This window comes from Stegostoma tigrinum, chromosome 17, assembly GCF_030684315.1.
Source record: "Stegostoma tigrinum isolate sSteTig4 chromosome 17, sSteTig4.hap1, whole genome shotgun sequence".
In the NCBI taxonomy this organism is placed as follows: domain Eukaryota; kingdom Metazoa; phylum Chordata; class Chondrichthyes; order Orectolobiformes; family Stegostomatidae; genus Stegostoma; species Stegostoma tigrinum.
Genome location: NC_081370.1, coordinates 15,847,812 through 15,861,985, shown reverse-complemented (window position 1 = coordinate 15,861,985; position 14,174 = coordinate 15,847,812). Strand labels below are relative to the sequence as shown.

The 14,174-nt window shown below is 40.5% G+C and overlaps 1 protein-coding gene across 1 annotated transcript in view; it reads right to left on the bottom strand.

Moving 5' to 3' along the window:
• Positions 1-14,174, bottom strand: part of LOC125459486 (anoctamin-9-like) — a 170,566-nt gene that overhangs the window by 87,116 nt on the left and 69,276 nt on the right. The window contains exons 8-9 of the mRNA XM_059652224.1: positions 5,181-5,241; positions 3,839-3,921 (exon numbers count right to left, since the gene is read on the bottom strand). Coding sequence (XP_059508207.1) covers positions 3,839-3,921; positions 5,181-5,241 — 144 coding nt within the window. The remainder of the gene's footprint in view (positions 1-3,838; positions 3,922-5,180; positions 5,242-14,174) is intronic.

Below are 14,174 nucleotides of genomic sequence, written 5' to 3'. Positions count from 1 at the left end.
CTCAACTCCACATTCCCACCTACCCCAATAATCTTCAACTCTCTTGTTAGTCAAGAATCTATTGTTACGACTGTGACAGGAGGAATGCACTAGTGACGAAGTCCCACTATTCCGCAAGTTGCACCAATAGTATAAATGTTTAAGCTTAATAACCAAAAGGACCATTTGTTACTACTATCCATAATAAAAGAGACTTTCACCAGGTTTTTTCAATTAACTCAAAATAATCTGTTAACTATAACACAAAAGCTATTCATAATTCAATTGGCAAAAACTGTAATCTAGAATTAGAACTAAATCCCTTTTAATCCCTAGGCCGAAGCTTTGAAGCTATGTTGGACCTGTGCAGAACGTTTGAACTATAGCAGCACCCTGAATAGTGACTGCCCACCTGCAAGAATTGTTGCCTGTGGTCAAAAACAAGGTAGATATTGAAGCAGTGAAATCCCTTCCTGTTCAGGACCCAGGCTGGATAGTGCCATGAAACTCTGAGTTTAACATATGTACAGCTGATGACTCCTCATACCTGAGGGAAGCCCATAATGACAGAAAAGGCAACGGCTTTGGCACTTTTATTGTCTGGGCCCATGTTAACTGTACAAAACCTAACAGCTTTCCTACTCAGGGCAACTGTGGAATTCACAAATACATTTGTGGACCTGCCAAGTGAGAAGTGCTGCACAGGCCGTCAGTTAGGTTTTAAAAGCTGCTGGTAGCTAATACATTCAGTACAATTATGATATTCAGTGCCACAAGCATTCTGCTCCTCTGAAGTCTATCAGCTGCAGATCAGCTTGCAGGAGTTGGCAGGTGAAGATGATGGTTTCCCTAGTTGTACAAAGAAGTCTCCTGTACTTTTGTTCATTCATCTCGAGGTGACAGTAATTTTTTCCTGTACACTCTTTCTTAGTAGAGTGGTTGACAATGCTGTTGACAATCACCTCTTCAACTGTTCCTTGCTGATCCACAGATATGGCCTCTGGAAACTTGTGCTTCAAAATCTGTTATTTATGCTGTTCCCTTCTTCGCTTCCTTCTTGCTCTTCTTCTTCACAGTCTTATCAATGCGAAGACTGCAACATCTGGTATACAGAGCTAAATTTTATGGCTTTTTGGCTCAGTGCATGTCACATTGAGTTTTTGAAGGATTCTTCCAGCTAGACATAGCGAACTTTCTCACCAAATCTTACCAAACGCACCACACTAATTGCCATTCGCGCCTTACGGCATCGAGCAGTTCAATTTCTTTCCTATGTACAACTCCTGGAACTACTCGTCATTCACCAGATATCCTGCAACTGACCGATATACGTAATGTCGGTGTCTTTTTTAAAAGGCTACACTGCACCAGACAAGCACTGATGATCCAGGGCTACCCTGTGCAGTTCCTAACATTTGCCCCAGACATGGCAGACAGGAATCAGTGCTCCACTCCCCCTTTTCAGATAGAACCCTGGTGCTCCTGCTAGACATGGTGGCACAAGTGCAGAATGTCCACTTTATCCCAGGAGATGCAGTGGCAACCACATCACAAGACTTTCCAGCCCTGTTCAAGCTTGTCACCCAGATTCAAGCAATGTTAGCTGGCTGGAAGAATGGCACACAGATGACAATCTGCACACCCCAGATCCCCAGAGGCAATGTGAACCTCAAAGGTTTCCACGCCATCTACGTACAGCTGGTGTGCAGTCATAAAAAGCTGTTCTTTTAGGTATGAACAAAATTTGCAGGGATCTGCCATGATTATTTGTGCTGAGGTAATACATGTACCGCTCTGAATCAATCAGAATAAGTGAGTCCCATGCGTAGATCAGCAAAGTTGTGGAGAACACCATAGCACAGATCAGTACAGCAATGTAAAGTCAAGGTTAAGGCTTTCCTATTAAAGGCACCAAGTAGGATGATATACACAATTAGATTAGCTAGATTACCTACAGTGTGGAAACAGGCCCTTCGCCCCAACAAGTTCACACCGCCTGTTGGAACATCCCACCCAGACCCATCCCCCCCCCAACCCTCACACCCCTAACACTACAAGCAATTTAGCACGGCCGATCCACCTAGCCTGCACATCTTTGGACTGTAGGAGGAAACCGGAGCACCTGAAGGAAACTCATGTAGACACGGGGAGAACATGCAAACTCCACACAGACAGTTACCAGAGGCTGGAATCAAACCAGGGTCCCTGGCGCTGTGAGGCTGCAGTGCTAACCATTGAGCCACCGTGCCACCCCAAATTGTGGCCAGACATTTTTGCAGCATCATTACACTCTTGATTGAGTCAAACTGCCCCATTTTCTTTGTAATCATGGTCAATATGTTTTTATGACCTGTGGCTTCATCAAATAGTTTCTGCTACTCTACGATAATTCTCCTTTTCCTTGTCAACCCTTGGGGTACAGCTCAGCAGATCTTAATAGCAATTGTACAGTTGTGAATAGTCTGCCATGAACATTAGATCAACAAATTGCCTGACTGGTCCCAAGTACAAACATCTAAGTTGCATCATTGTAAGTCTGAATTGTCTGATAGTGTCCTCTTAGAAGAATTCTGCTCTTCTGTGGTTCATTATTTGCAACATCTTTGGAAGCTGATCCTATGAATGAAGGCTTAGTCTGTGGAAGCTGATACAATTCAGCCATGATGCAGTAACAATATGGCATATCTTTATGAAGAAAATAGTTATGTGACAGTGTTGGGCGACAAATGGATTTTTGATATTTAAATGTGTTGTCAGTCTCTGCAAAGATGCTATTTCCTTATCTCCAATGGCATTGAGTGCCAAACATTTGCTGATCTCCAGCTATTCTTTTCTGCAGTTATTAGCTCAGAAGTCTGTGGAGATCTACCTCCCCAACTCTCCTTTTCAGTCGTGTTCTGGGCTCTCTTTTTGAAAGGCAGAAAGAGAAAACTTAATCTAAAATCACAAATTCAGTCAATAATTGTAGTGCATTTGGTAGATATCTACAGGTAGAAGCAGAGAATTAAAAATCAGTGGGGGGTGAGTGACAGTGATGGATCTACAGTTAAACTGTGAAAAATGATGTGGAAGAAAGGTAGGTGTGCCTACAGTGTAATTGAGCATGAGTGTGACGTGATAGAGTGGGCTTGGCTTCTAAGAGTGGCTAGAGATAGATGCGAGGTTAATATGTACAGTAGGCCATAAGTGAACATTAACCTGGATTGCACTTTCCTGCCTTGTTTGGGCCATTAAAGCACTCTCTTACTGACTCCTGAAACATTGGAACAATATTCCTGTTTCCAACCTCCTGGCCTCCTTCAGCCATGCTTGATGTGACAACACTAGATTTCTATTGTTGGGACAAGGATCTCTAATCAGCGCCTCACAGACCCAGCAGTATATCAATGAAGGATGACATGGGCACAGTCTTTAAGCATCCCAAATCCATTGTTATACTTTGTCTTCTTTTGCCTCCAATACCAAACCCCTGCGAGTTGAATTTTTTTTTCTTGTATCACCTTCGTTTTTCAGTCTGTGCACCCACCAATCATAAATCTAGAATACAGGCTAGCGGGATTTTTGAATTGTCCCTATCGATTATTCAACTGAAATTAAATCATGTGAGCCCTCACCATGATCATTTCCACACAATCAATTAAAAATCCAGAAGTAAAAGGATAATGACCTGGTTGTATTAAATGTCATTGACAAAGAAGCTTACTTCAGGATTTTCAATGTATTATCAAACCCATTATCATCATCTAAATACTTCTTCAAGTTTGTATCAGTCATAATCATAAGATATCACAGTTTTTAAAACTGTGCTTTAATGTTATTACACTTATCGACCAGTGAGAAAATCAGTTATGGTTATTACCTCATCCTCATCCCAGTGGAACAAATCCCACTCGCTGACAACTTTTATTCGGGTTCGTTTCCACAGCTCCAGAAACACAGTGGCTACAATTTAAGACAGAGATATTTGCTGAGATTGCCAGTACTTCATTCTTTAACTATAAATGATATTATCATGTAAACAAATAAGTACAATTTTAAAAAGGTGGGTTTAATTTTGCAGTTTTGTAAAAAATTGTCGCTGAAATTCCCAAAGCAAATACATTTGGAATTTTCTAACAAGCTGTACAGGCCAAAATGATCCCAGTCTATGGTGAGTTGGTCGATTTTAACTGCTGCAGTAGAGTCACAGAGTCAGGTAGAATGGAAACAGACCCTTTTGTCCAACTAGACCATGCCAACCATATTCCCAAACCAAACTAGTCCCACTTACCTACGTTTGGCCCATATCTCTCCAAACTTTTCCAATTCATGTACTTATCCAAATGTCTTTTAAATGTTGTAACTGTATCTGCATCTGCCACTTCCTTTAGCAGTTTATTCCACATACAAACCACTTTCTGTGTAAAAACGTTGCTCCTCGTGACCTTTTTAAATATTTCTCCTCTCACCTTGAAAACATGCCCCCTAGTTTTGAACTTCAGTTTGAAAGGGGAGGAACGAAATCAACAATGATTTTGTTCACTGAATCTCTACTTTTCCCTCGGCTAAGAAGGGTAGAATATATGATACCTAAATAAGAACTGTCTCAGGCTCATAGTAATCTTAAGTTTCTTCAACAGTTCCTCCTAATACGATGACCTTCACTATCTAGATGGACAAGGGAAACAGGCACATGCAGACAAAATCACATCCAATTTCCTTATAAAAGGAAAGTCTCAACTTGAACATATATCACAGTCATTTCACTGTCACTGGGTCAGAATCCTACATGTTTCTGTTTAACACCATTGAGGAAGTACTTCCATCATATTGGAGTGCAACAGTTCAAGAAGAAGGGCAACTAGGGTGGGCAATAACTGTCAAAGCTGCTAGAAATACCCATGTGCCAAAAGTTTAAAAAACACTGAATTATCAGTTGCCGCTTAACATCCACGTTTATTTACCAGGAATGAATATTGCAATAGGTAGCAGGGGATTTCTTCAAGGTGAACCCAAAAAGATTCACATAATGTCGTGGTCAAGATATTTCATAATTTTTAAAATGTTAGTAACCCATGTAAAATTTAATCTTGTATATTATATATGGTCTCCTTCACCTATAATCTCATCAATCATGTATCTATTTTAAACTCAGTACCAGGCTTTAATTTTGCAAATAAAAACAAAATTAAAAGGTAATGTTGTATAAGGAGAGTACCTACCCCAGATTCCCATAAACATAGCAAAGAAAACTGTTATTTCTTGATCAAACAGTTGTGTAATCTGCATGAAAAGAATGAAAAGTGTTTTGATCATCAGAAGCACTGGACATTAGCAACAGCACATATTACGTCTTACACACTGACTCTCTATTTGTAAATTTTCCCTTAGCTATACTGAATCAGTAAGTGTAAAATTACTTCCGGCTCGCTAAACATATTGTCATTTCAACATCATAAGCACTTTGAGGATTTCTTCACCTGCTCTCCCATCAATCCCTCCACCTATGAGCAGTTCCAATGATGTAAGTATAGTATTCACTTGGTTAAAGGAATTATCAAATGCAAATCACCTAATGTTGGGATCCAGGCATACTCCAAAATATCAGTTTATTGTGACCCTGACATTCCTCACTTTTTCAACGCATTCAGTTATTGTACTAAAAAACATCAAACGAATTGTATTTTAATATATTTCACTTCCTCTCCATTTTAGTGTTAAGTTCAAATTTCCAAGAACTTTTAACAGAGAGGCTTCCTGGGTATTGGTTCAGTTTTAAATATTGTCTAACAGTTACTGAGCATTTCAAATGGTGGACTTTAGATGTCAGTTGGAAAGTGTTGTAAATTGTTGTTAAGGAAATTAAAAGACCAGACTTCAAAATTCTTAATACAAACATGCAGAGGCAACTTGGGAAATCATGTTTGACAGCTTTATTAGAAACTTTTGAGGAAGTAACAAGCAATGTAGATAAAGAGAAACCAGTTTACACACTGTACTTAGATTTTCAGAAAACATTTACAAGGTGCCACATTAAAGACTATTATGAAAAAAATGAATAGTGACTAACGTATTATAACACAAGAAGATTGTTTAGCTGATAGAAGGCAAAAATGGGTATAACTGGGTAGTTTTCAGGTTGGCAGGATCTGTCAAGTGGTATGACATGTCGATCAATGATGGAGTTTCAATTATTTAGAATCCATACAAATGTCTTAGATTGAATACATGGTTGCTAAATTTGCTGACAATACGAAGATATGCTAGCGAGTAAATTGTGAAGAGGACATAAGGAGTCTGCAAACTGTTTCAAATCAAGGTGAGAGAAATGCACCATCTCTCTGAAGTTTCACTACTCCAAAAGACACAATATATGTTAAAAATAGTTTTACCCAGTCATTGCTATGGCCAATTATACATGCTAATCTATGCCTTTCAGAATACAAAACCACTAAAGAGGTTCCTTTAATAAACAGTGAAAGTACTGACTTATTGTAAAACTAGACTTATTCAACAAATATGTAGTTTATGCAGTTCGAATATATATCCCTTGCTACACACATGGCAATTACAAAAAAAAATTCTGCAGAGGTCAACTGTGCTAAAATACTACTTTCATGAAAAACATAAGATAGGAAATATTCCATATGGCTTTTGGTTTGGCATCCTTGTACACGTAAACAGACATAACCGGCATAGATGGCTTTCATCAAATATAGGCAGTTATTACTGGGCTCTTTCAGATGAGCAGCTTATCTGAAAATTAGTTAGTGGAATTATTTCAGAAACATCTCAGGGAGAGAGCTGCAACAGTTTTTTCTTCCTACAGTCACGCTGGAATAATAGAAAATGCTCAAAACAGGTGGAAGAGGATGATTTGAGTGGCTTCTGTCAGCATGCTACACACCAACTGAACTCCAATCAATATCAAATAGCCCTCATTCTTGACAGTCATAAACTCAGATATGTGACTTCCAGCAAAAAAGTTTAAATTGTTCGCTTAAAATCTGTGACCTCTAGTTAGGGTCTTTAAACAAAAGTTTCCAAATCAAGTCCATACCTCCTCTTTCAAATTATCAAACTTTCATAATCTTATGAACATGAGTACTTAGAATATATTAATAATGGAAACACTCTCATAACACCTCCACGCTTGCAAAAATGAAATGCAATAATGAAACACAATGTATTGTGGACAAAAGAAGCATAAATATAGAAAAAAAACCTCCTTTACACAATCATTCTCATTTACTCTTTATATCTAACTAATATAGTTGTGGTTACAAAATTAGATGTGATAGAAAGCTGAAAGTAACAGTTGATGGATTATTTTTCGGCTACAGGACGTTTTATGGTGGAGTTCCCCAGGGAACAGGTTTGGGACTTCTGCTTTTCTTGATTTATGTTAGTAATCCAGAGGACTGATAACATAGATTCAATCTTCCAATTTTCAATCCAGTTTGCTGAGTATCTCTGACAAATCTGCCTAATCTTGTGACTGTGCTTTTGTGCAATCAACACTATGGTCTGATCTTCTGCTCAGGCCTGAGAAAGTACCTGTTTGCTGGCAGTCTTCTGAGTTCCAGTGACCAGGGGCATTACTTACTCACACAGTGGAGAAGGGCAGGTGAGGTACCCATCAGAATTTGGCCTTATATCTAATCTAGGAAGAGAACATACCAAGGTGAAATTCTCTGAGTTGGTGAAGCGCACAGGGCAAACCTTTGCCAGTGCTTTCTTTGAGGGATATGTGGCTTCTTCCTCAGAAGTAAAGAGGAACTGATCAGGTGAGAAGCTGATGTCTTCAGTGTAGAGATTATGCGGATGCCACTAGTAACTGCATAATAGCAAAGAGGCTATTAGTTGAGCAGTAGGGGTAGCAGCTTGAACATCTGTAGACACAAACAATGGAGCAGCAGATTTTGAAGTGCATTTCCTGACATATAGCATTTGAGTGGGCACAGCTGGGGTTTAAATATGAAGCTAATGGTATGGCTGGTGCAAGGTCTCAGCAGCAGTGAGCATTTCCATTATGAAGCAGCATGATCGAATATGAAAAACACCATACAGACTGTATCATAATTAATGAGATAAATAGCAAAAGAGTGTTTGAGAAAAGCCAGCATTGGCAATTGCAGGAAATCCTCCTTGAAACTCCCTGGAAATAACACTTAATCAAAAATGGGAAGGTTCAGCCAAATGTTTCAAGTTAATAAGTCTGCAGTGTTTTGCTTACCAATCTTTCAATATATTCTGCAAGTTTCAACAATTGATGCACATGCACCCTGTAGTGGTTGTAACAAGGTCAGCCAGGTGGACCTCATAGAAAAAAAACAAAACAACTGCAGATGCTGAAAACAGAAACAATAAAAAAAGTTGCTGATAAAGCTCAGCAGGTCTGGCAGCATCCGTGAAGAGAAATCAGAGTTAACGTTTCGGGTCCAGAGACCATTCTGTGGAAAGGGTCTTCTTGATAGAATACTGGCCTCCATGGAGATATTTTGCAACCCCCTTCTCCACCTCTTCCTTGTCATTCTGTTCTTGCAGGCTCTTTAGAATTGTGTCATCAAGTCTATATTGCCTTTTCCTATATCTTTAGTTAAAATGCATCAATTCATATTTTAGATTAGATTCCCTACAGTGTGGAAACAGGCTTTTTGGCCCAACAAGTCCACACTGCCCCTTGAAGCATCCCACCCAGACCCATCCCGCTATAACCTACACACCCCTGAACACTATGGGCAATTTAGCATAGCCAATCCAACTAGCCTGCACATCTTTGGACTGTGGGGGAACTGCAGCACCCATAAGAAACCCATGCAGACACAGGGAGAATGTGCAAATTCCACACAAACAGTTACCTGAGGCTGGAGTCAAACTCGGGTCCCTGGTGCTGTGAGGCTGCAGTGCTAACCACTGAGCCACCATGCCGCCCCCAAAGAGGCTCTTACTTTCAATACACTACTATTTTTTCAGGCTGCCATTTCTCCATGTTAGATTCCATTTGTCCTTTACCTGACCATTTTGTTAGCCCATCTGAATAGTGTCCCAGACAACTTATATCACCCTCATTGCTTGTCACTCTTTTATGTTTGGTACCATTGGCAGGTTTTGAAATTCCACTTAATAGCAACCCATGTGATAATAAGGCCTGGTGTGTAGGGATGGGGGAAAGCATGGGGAAGGGTGCTCAAGTCCTAAAATTGATTAACTTGATCTTGAGTTCAGAAGGCTGTAGAGGTTCCAAGCAGAATATGAGGCACTGTTCTTCCAGCTTGCATTCAGCAACAAGGCTGAGACAGAGATATTGGCCAGGGAACAAGGTGGTGTATTGAAGTGGCATGCAACTGGAAGCTCAGAGTCCTTCTTGCGGATAGAATGTAAGTGTTCTACGAAGCAGTCACTCAGTCTACACTCCGTTCCTCAATGTAGAGGAGGCAACATTGTGAGCAGCTAATACAGTGCTTCTCCAAGGATGCATTGCAGCATCTTTGCTAACTTTATAATAAAAACCTGCAGACTCAATCCAGAACCGCAGCTGCTCTGCCAATGGCAATTAATGAGACAGAGGTTCTTACTTTCAATATACCACTATTTTTCCAGGCCGCCAGGACATCTGGGCAGTTCTGGTCATAGAAATTATCCTGCTGCAACAAATGGCTTCTTTCACAGAGTAACTAAATTCCACCACCCCAGTAGAGGCCAAGAGCTTTGTGGATCACTTGGATGTCTGACAGTACAGTGTGTCATGACTGTATTCGCAAGGTTTAGTAGGAGCAACTGATCATCTACTGCTAAATGTTTACTCTCTAAGGCGCAGTGTATCTTCAACCAGGTCATGTCATCATTTGCTGCTGCACAGCACATCAGAGGATAGATTCAGTTATGCATTGTTATTAACTTCAATGGCGGCACCTCAATTTTACATTTGCCAGACCAGATGACAATAAAGTAGATGTCTTTAGTCTGGCAGGACATTACCAGGAATCATCATGCACCATTGCGAAGTCATCTGAAGGGTAATATAAGTGGGAGCTTTGACATCAATAGTGTAAAAGGAGTGGAGATAAGGCAAAACTCAAAGAAATAATAATTTTAATGAATGAAGGCAGAGAACCAGCTTAACAAAGGAGTAAGAATCTTCAAAACCAATTGTTGAAAAGGAGGCAAGTAGTAGCTTTGATCACAGGTAATGAAAATGGAATTGAATATTCAAAGATATTGAATAAATACGTTGATATCTTTACGAGGGAAGCTATCAATGTGAGTATGACGGTAGAGGAGTAGACTTTGGCAAAGACTCCAAAAGATGTTTTGCTAGTGGGTTGTAAATAGTTGTGCTGTAAACTATCTGCTTACTTCTGAGATAAGAACTAATTAGCATTCTTACTCGGATGCAATATTTTACATTGCTAAGGAAAGGAGGGCAGAGGCAGCCATTTTTGAAATCAGATTACATGCTTCCTCACAAATCAGTAAATACATCATGGAGTGATTATCCATAATAGCAAAATGCTCACATACACATAGCCCATGATGTCAGCTGACTGTAACAGACTACAGGAAGGATTTGTATGCACATGACCCTTTGATCAGGTGGGGATGAGGGGTCTGGAGAGGCTTTCATGAAGTTAGGGCTGATACTGGCAAATTGGAACTTCCCTTCATTGCTGTGCCTGTGGAGTGGGTCTCCTCACCTGTCACTCCTTCACTTAGCTCACTCTGCTACCTGGCACTCTCCAGCATACTCTTCTCACTGGGACAGGATTTATTCTGGGAGCAGTGTAACATTGTGCATGGCTGTGGATGGACCAGGGCTGCTGTGTCACGTGTTCTCCTCTCCCCACCCCCGCTGCTGCTCCCTGTCTACACTGCAAGTAAAGAAGGAGTAATCCCTTTGCCCAAGTATCAAAATGGCTAAAGAAATGGCCGCCAACACATGAGCAGATGAAGCTGATGATGTCAACTGCCCACAACTCTGTTCCTGCACGTACACACTCATTGTTCCAACTGATAGTGTGTTCACAATAAACACACCCATACAACACAGACAGATAACAGTTAGTTTGGATCTACAGCCATCTGAGAGACACTGTGCATGAGACAGAAAAACAGACAAAGATATAAGCATGGCTGTAGGTCTATTGCCAAGGATCTTTAACTGGATGTTTTACTCTCCAGCAACCAGTCTAAGATCACTCTCAGCTCCCACTGGCTTGCTTCCTTTCTACTATCTCAGTCTGGTAACTTCAGATTCCAGAGCTGATTTTCACTGATGGGTTGTATTGGATATTCTTTTCCCTCTCGCAAAATTTGTTGCCTTTTACAAATCCTCACAAACAGTGTCTGGTCAATTTGGTCACATGGCCTCATCCACTTTATGTATTGCTTACCGTGCATATAATGGATGAGACCATGTGACTGGATTCAAGGAAGGTGATGGCCTAGTGATATTATCACTGGATTGTTAATCCAGAGACCCAGATAATGTCCTGGGGACCTGAGTTCAAAAACCACCTCTACAGATGGTCAAATTTTAATTCAATAAAAAAAATCTGGAATTAAGAGGCTAAGATGCATGCATCGTAACAGCTTCCAAAATATCTGATGCAGTCCTCCAAAATCTAGCATCAACGGTCATATACAATTTGAACATACATGGAATGAACATCTTTTCTGTTGAAAACTCTGCACATTGATGAATGGATAATGTCACAGCAATATAGGTGCAGTCAATAAACACTGCACCTAGGGAAAACCAGCAATGGTGAGAATCCCATTGTCCAGACAATTGCTTTCTTATCACAAAGTAAGGATAACTCTGATCTGGAGAAAATGACATCAGTTACATACACAATCCATTTTTGGACTCAGGATTCAAAGATACCATGCAGGTCTTCAGTTGCTCCTTGAAATGAGGTACTGTCTTAAAAATGCAAAGCAGTTGCAGTGGCCTCTGGAATTGGATGGCTTCCCAGCCCTTCTGAGGAATGGTCCTGTTCCAGCAGATGATTCAATTGAATGGTGATGGCCCAAGAAATCCTTATCTCTGCCAACACTGACTTTATGAGAGCTGTAGAAAATAACAGTGAGGCCTGTACTTGTGGGATCTCATAAATCCCCTCCACCTCCTTGTGGAAATTTTTTCTGCTGCCTCTCCCTCTCGAGCCTGTGCAGCAGTCACTGAAGATGCTGTTCTTGCTGACAGCATCAAAACTGTTCTCCCATTCATTGTTTTCTTCTGATCTGAAGCAACACTTCAAGGACTCCTGACACCGTGGTGTCCATGTCAGGAGCATGAACAGATAATTTGTGAGCATTTCAAAAAAAAGAATGTCCTTAGATTTATGGTACGCCTAAGACCTCACATCAATCGTAAAGTATATATTATGTCCTGACACTGTGTGCCATGGATGCTGAGTGAAGAGGTCAATGGCCTACCTTGCTCAGGAGATCAGACGTGTAAGCTTATCCAAATGTATATTGCACATCCAAAGTGTTCATGCTATGTTCGCGAAAGCAAAAATCTGGCAATAAGCCACATCTGTCCAAAAAAAAGTGGCTCTTGAATACCACAAACCAGATCCTGCAATATTACAGTTCAATATGCAAAGGTGACAGCTCTGAAGGATTGCCTTCCAATGAAAGCCATGGAATGCATTTCAGAAGTACTATGCCCCATGTGACTCTTTTAAGTTAAACCAGCTGTTTAGCTGACCTGACAAGGAAGCAGTTAGTGTAGATGATTTAATGGTATTGATTGTTTGCGGTCACAATTTGTAATGTTCTTTCTTGAACAATGAATGATTTGCCAATGTTGTCAATTTAATGTCTGATGGATGGCATTACTGAAAAAGTGGATGCACGATTACTGAAACTGACCCCGGCAAGGCTTTAAATTAATAAAAAAACAACTCTATCCCCAAAGAAAAAGAAAAGTTCTTTACTCCGCTCACTCTGCAAGCACGCTAACCATTATCCAGCATTATTGCACAGTTGACTTTGGATCGAAGGTCATGAGGTTTCAACTTTCTATTCTTGTGAGTGATGTATAAGCTCTACCTGAGATGCAGAATGATTCAAACTATCCTTAATGCCCCTTTTATGCTGCTGCCCCTGTTCTGTTGATGATCTTTCAGCTTTCCCTTGTTTAAACTCAACCCCTTTACATGAATTTTAAGGTCTCCAACCTTCCCTATTTTAAATTGGTATGTCCATGTTAGCCATACATTCTCCAAATATGAACGAGAAATGAGAATGTAAAAAAGAAACTTTCTCAGAGCTTTCCATTCCCTACTTTTCTCGGAGATTCCACCCTTCTTTCTTAAACTTCCCCCCCTTTACTATAAGCATTTCCTCAGTGTCCCAGTCCAATGAAGTCTGTACCTAGGCTTGAATCACCCCACTTTGCCCAATAATCCATGGACTGGCCCCTAATAACACCACTGACCAATATCATTCAAACACCCAGGACTGACTGGGCCCACTTATAGACTGACTGTGTCGCCAGCCCTGACTGCGAAGGGGCCAGTCCTTAGATTAATGTCTCCACAGCACCTTGAATGAAGTACTTGTAATATCTGGATGAGTTGTACTTTAGCTGTAGGACTAATCATGGTCTAAACTCTGGAATGCAAAGACATAGATCCCCAGACTCTGATAAAACCAAGTGTCTGACTGACTATCACCAACCTTGTGGACAGGAATCAGATAAAGTCTTGAGTGACCATATCTGTACCCCATACTGACCATACTCCCCCTTGACTCCACTGAGGACTGTTCCCTGGTGGCTTTCAGACAATGCTATTTGATTGGAACACATGCACTATGTTTGCCACAGAAGCTGCTGGCACATACTGTCAGTGTGAGATTGACATAGCATGGTGTGCCATATAGTAATAAATCACCTCTTGACTGTTCAGTGCTCCAAACCATAGGTTAAACCGACTGGCTCATATTTCCTGGGTTTATTTGTATACCCTCCTTGAACAAGGGTGTCAAATATAACATTTATTTTCATGCAACTGAGAGGGAGTTAAAAAGCTGCACATGGGGATAAAATATGCATCAATTGTGATGAGAAATGAAAAGAGAGATGTTTGGGCAGTGAGAATGATAGACTGAAGAGGGGAGGTTTAGAGGTGTGGAAGGTAGTTGGTGTATGTTATGAGAGTTGTAGATGCATTTACACTAAATAGAGTATGAACTGTAATTAT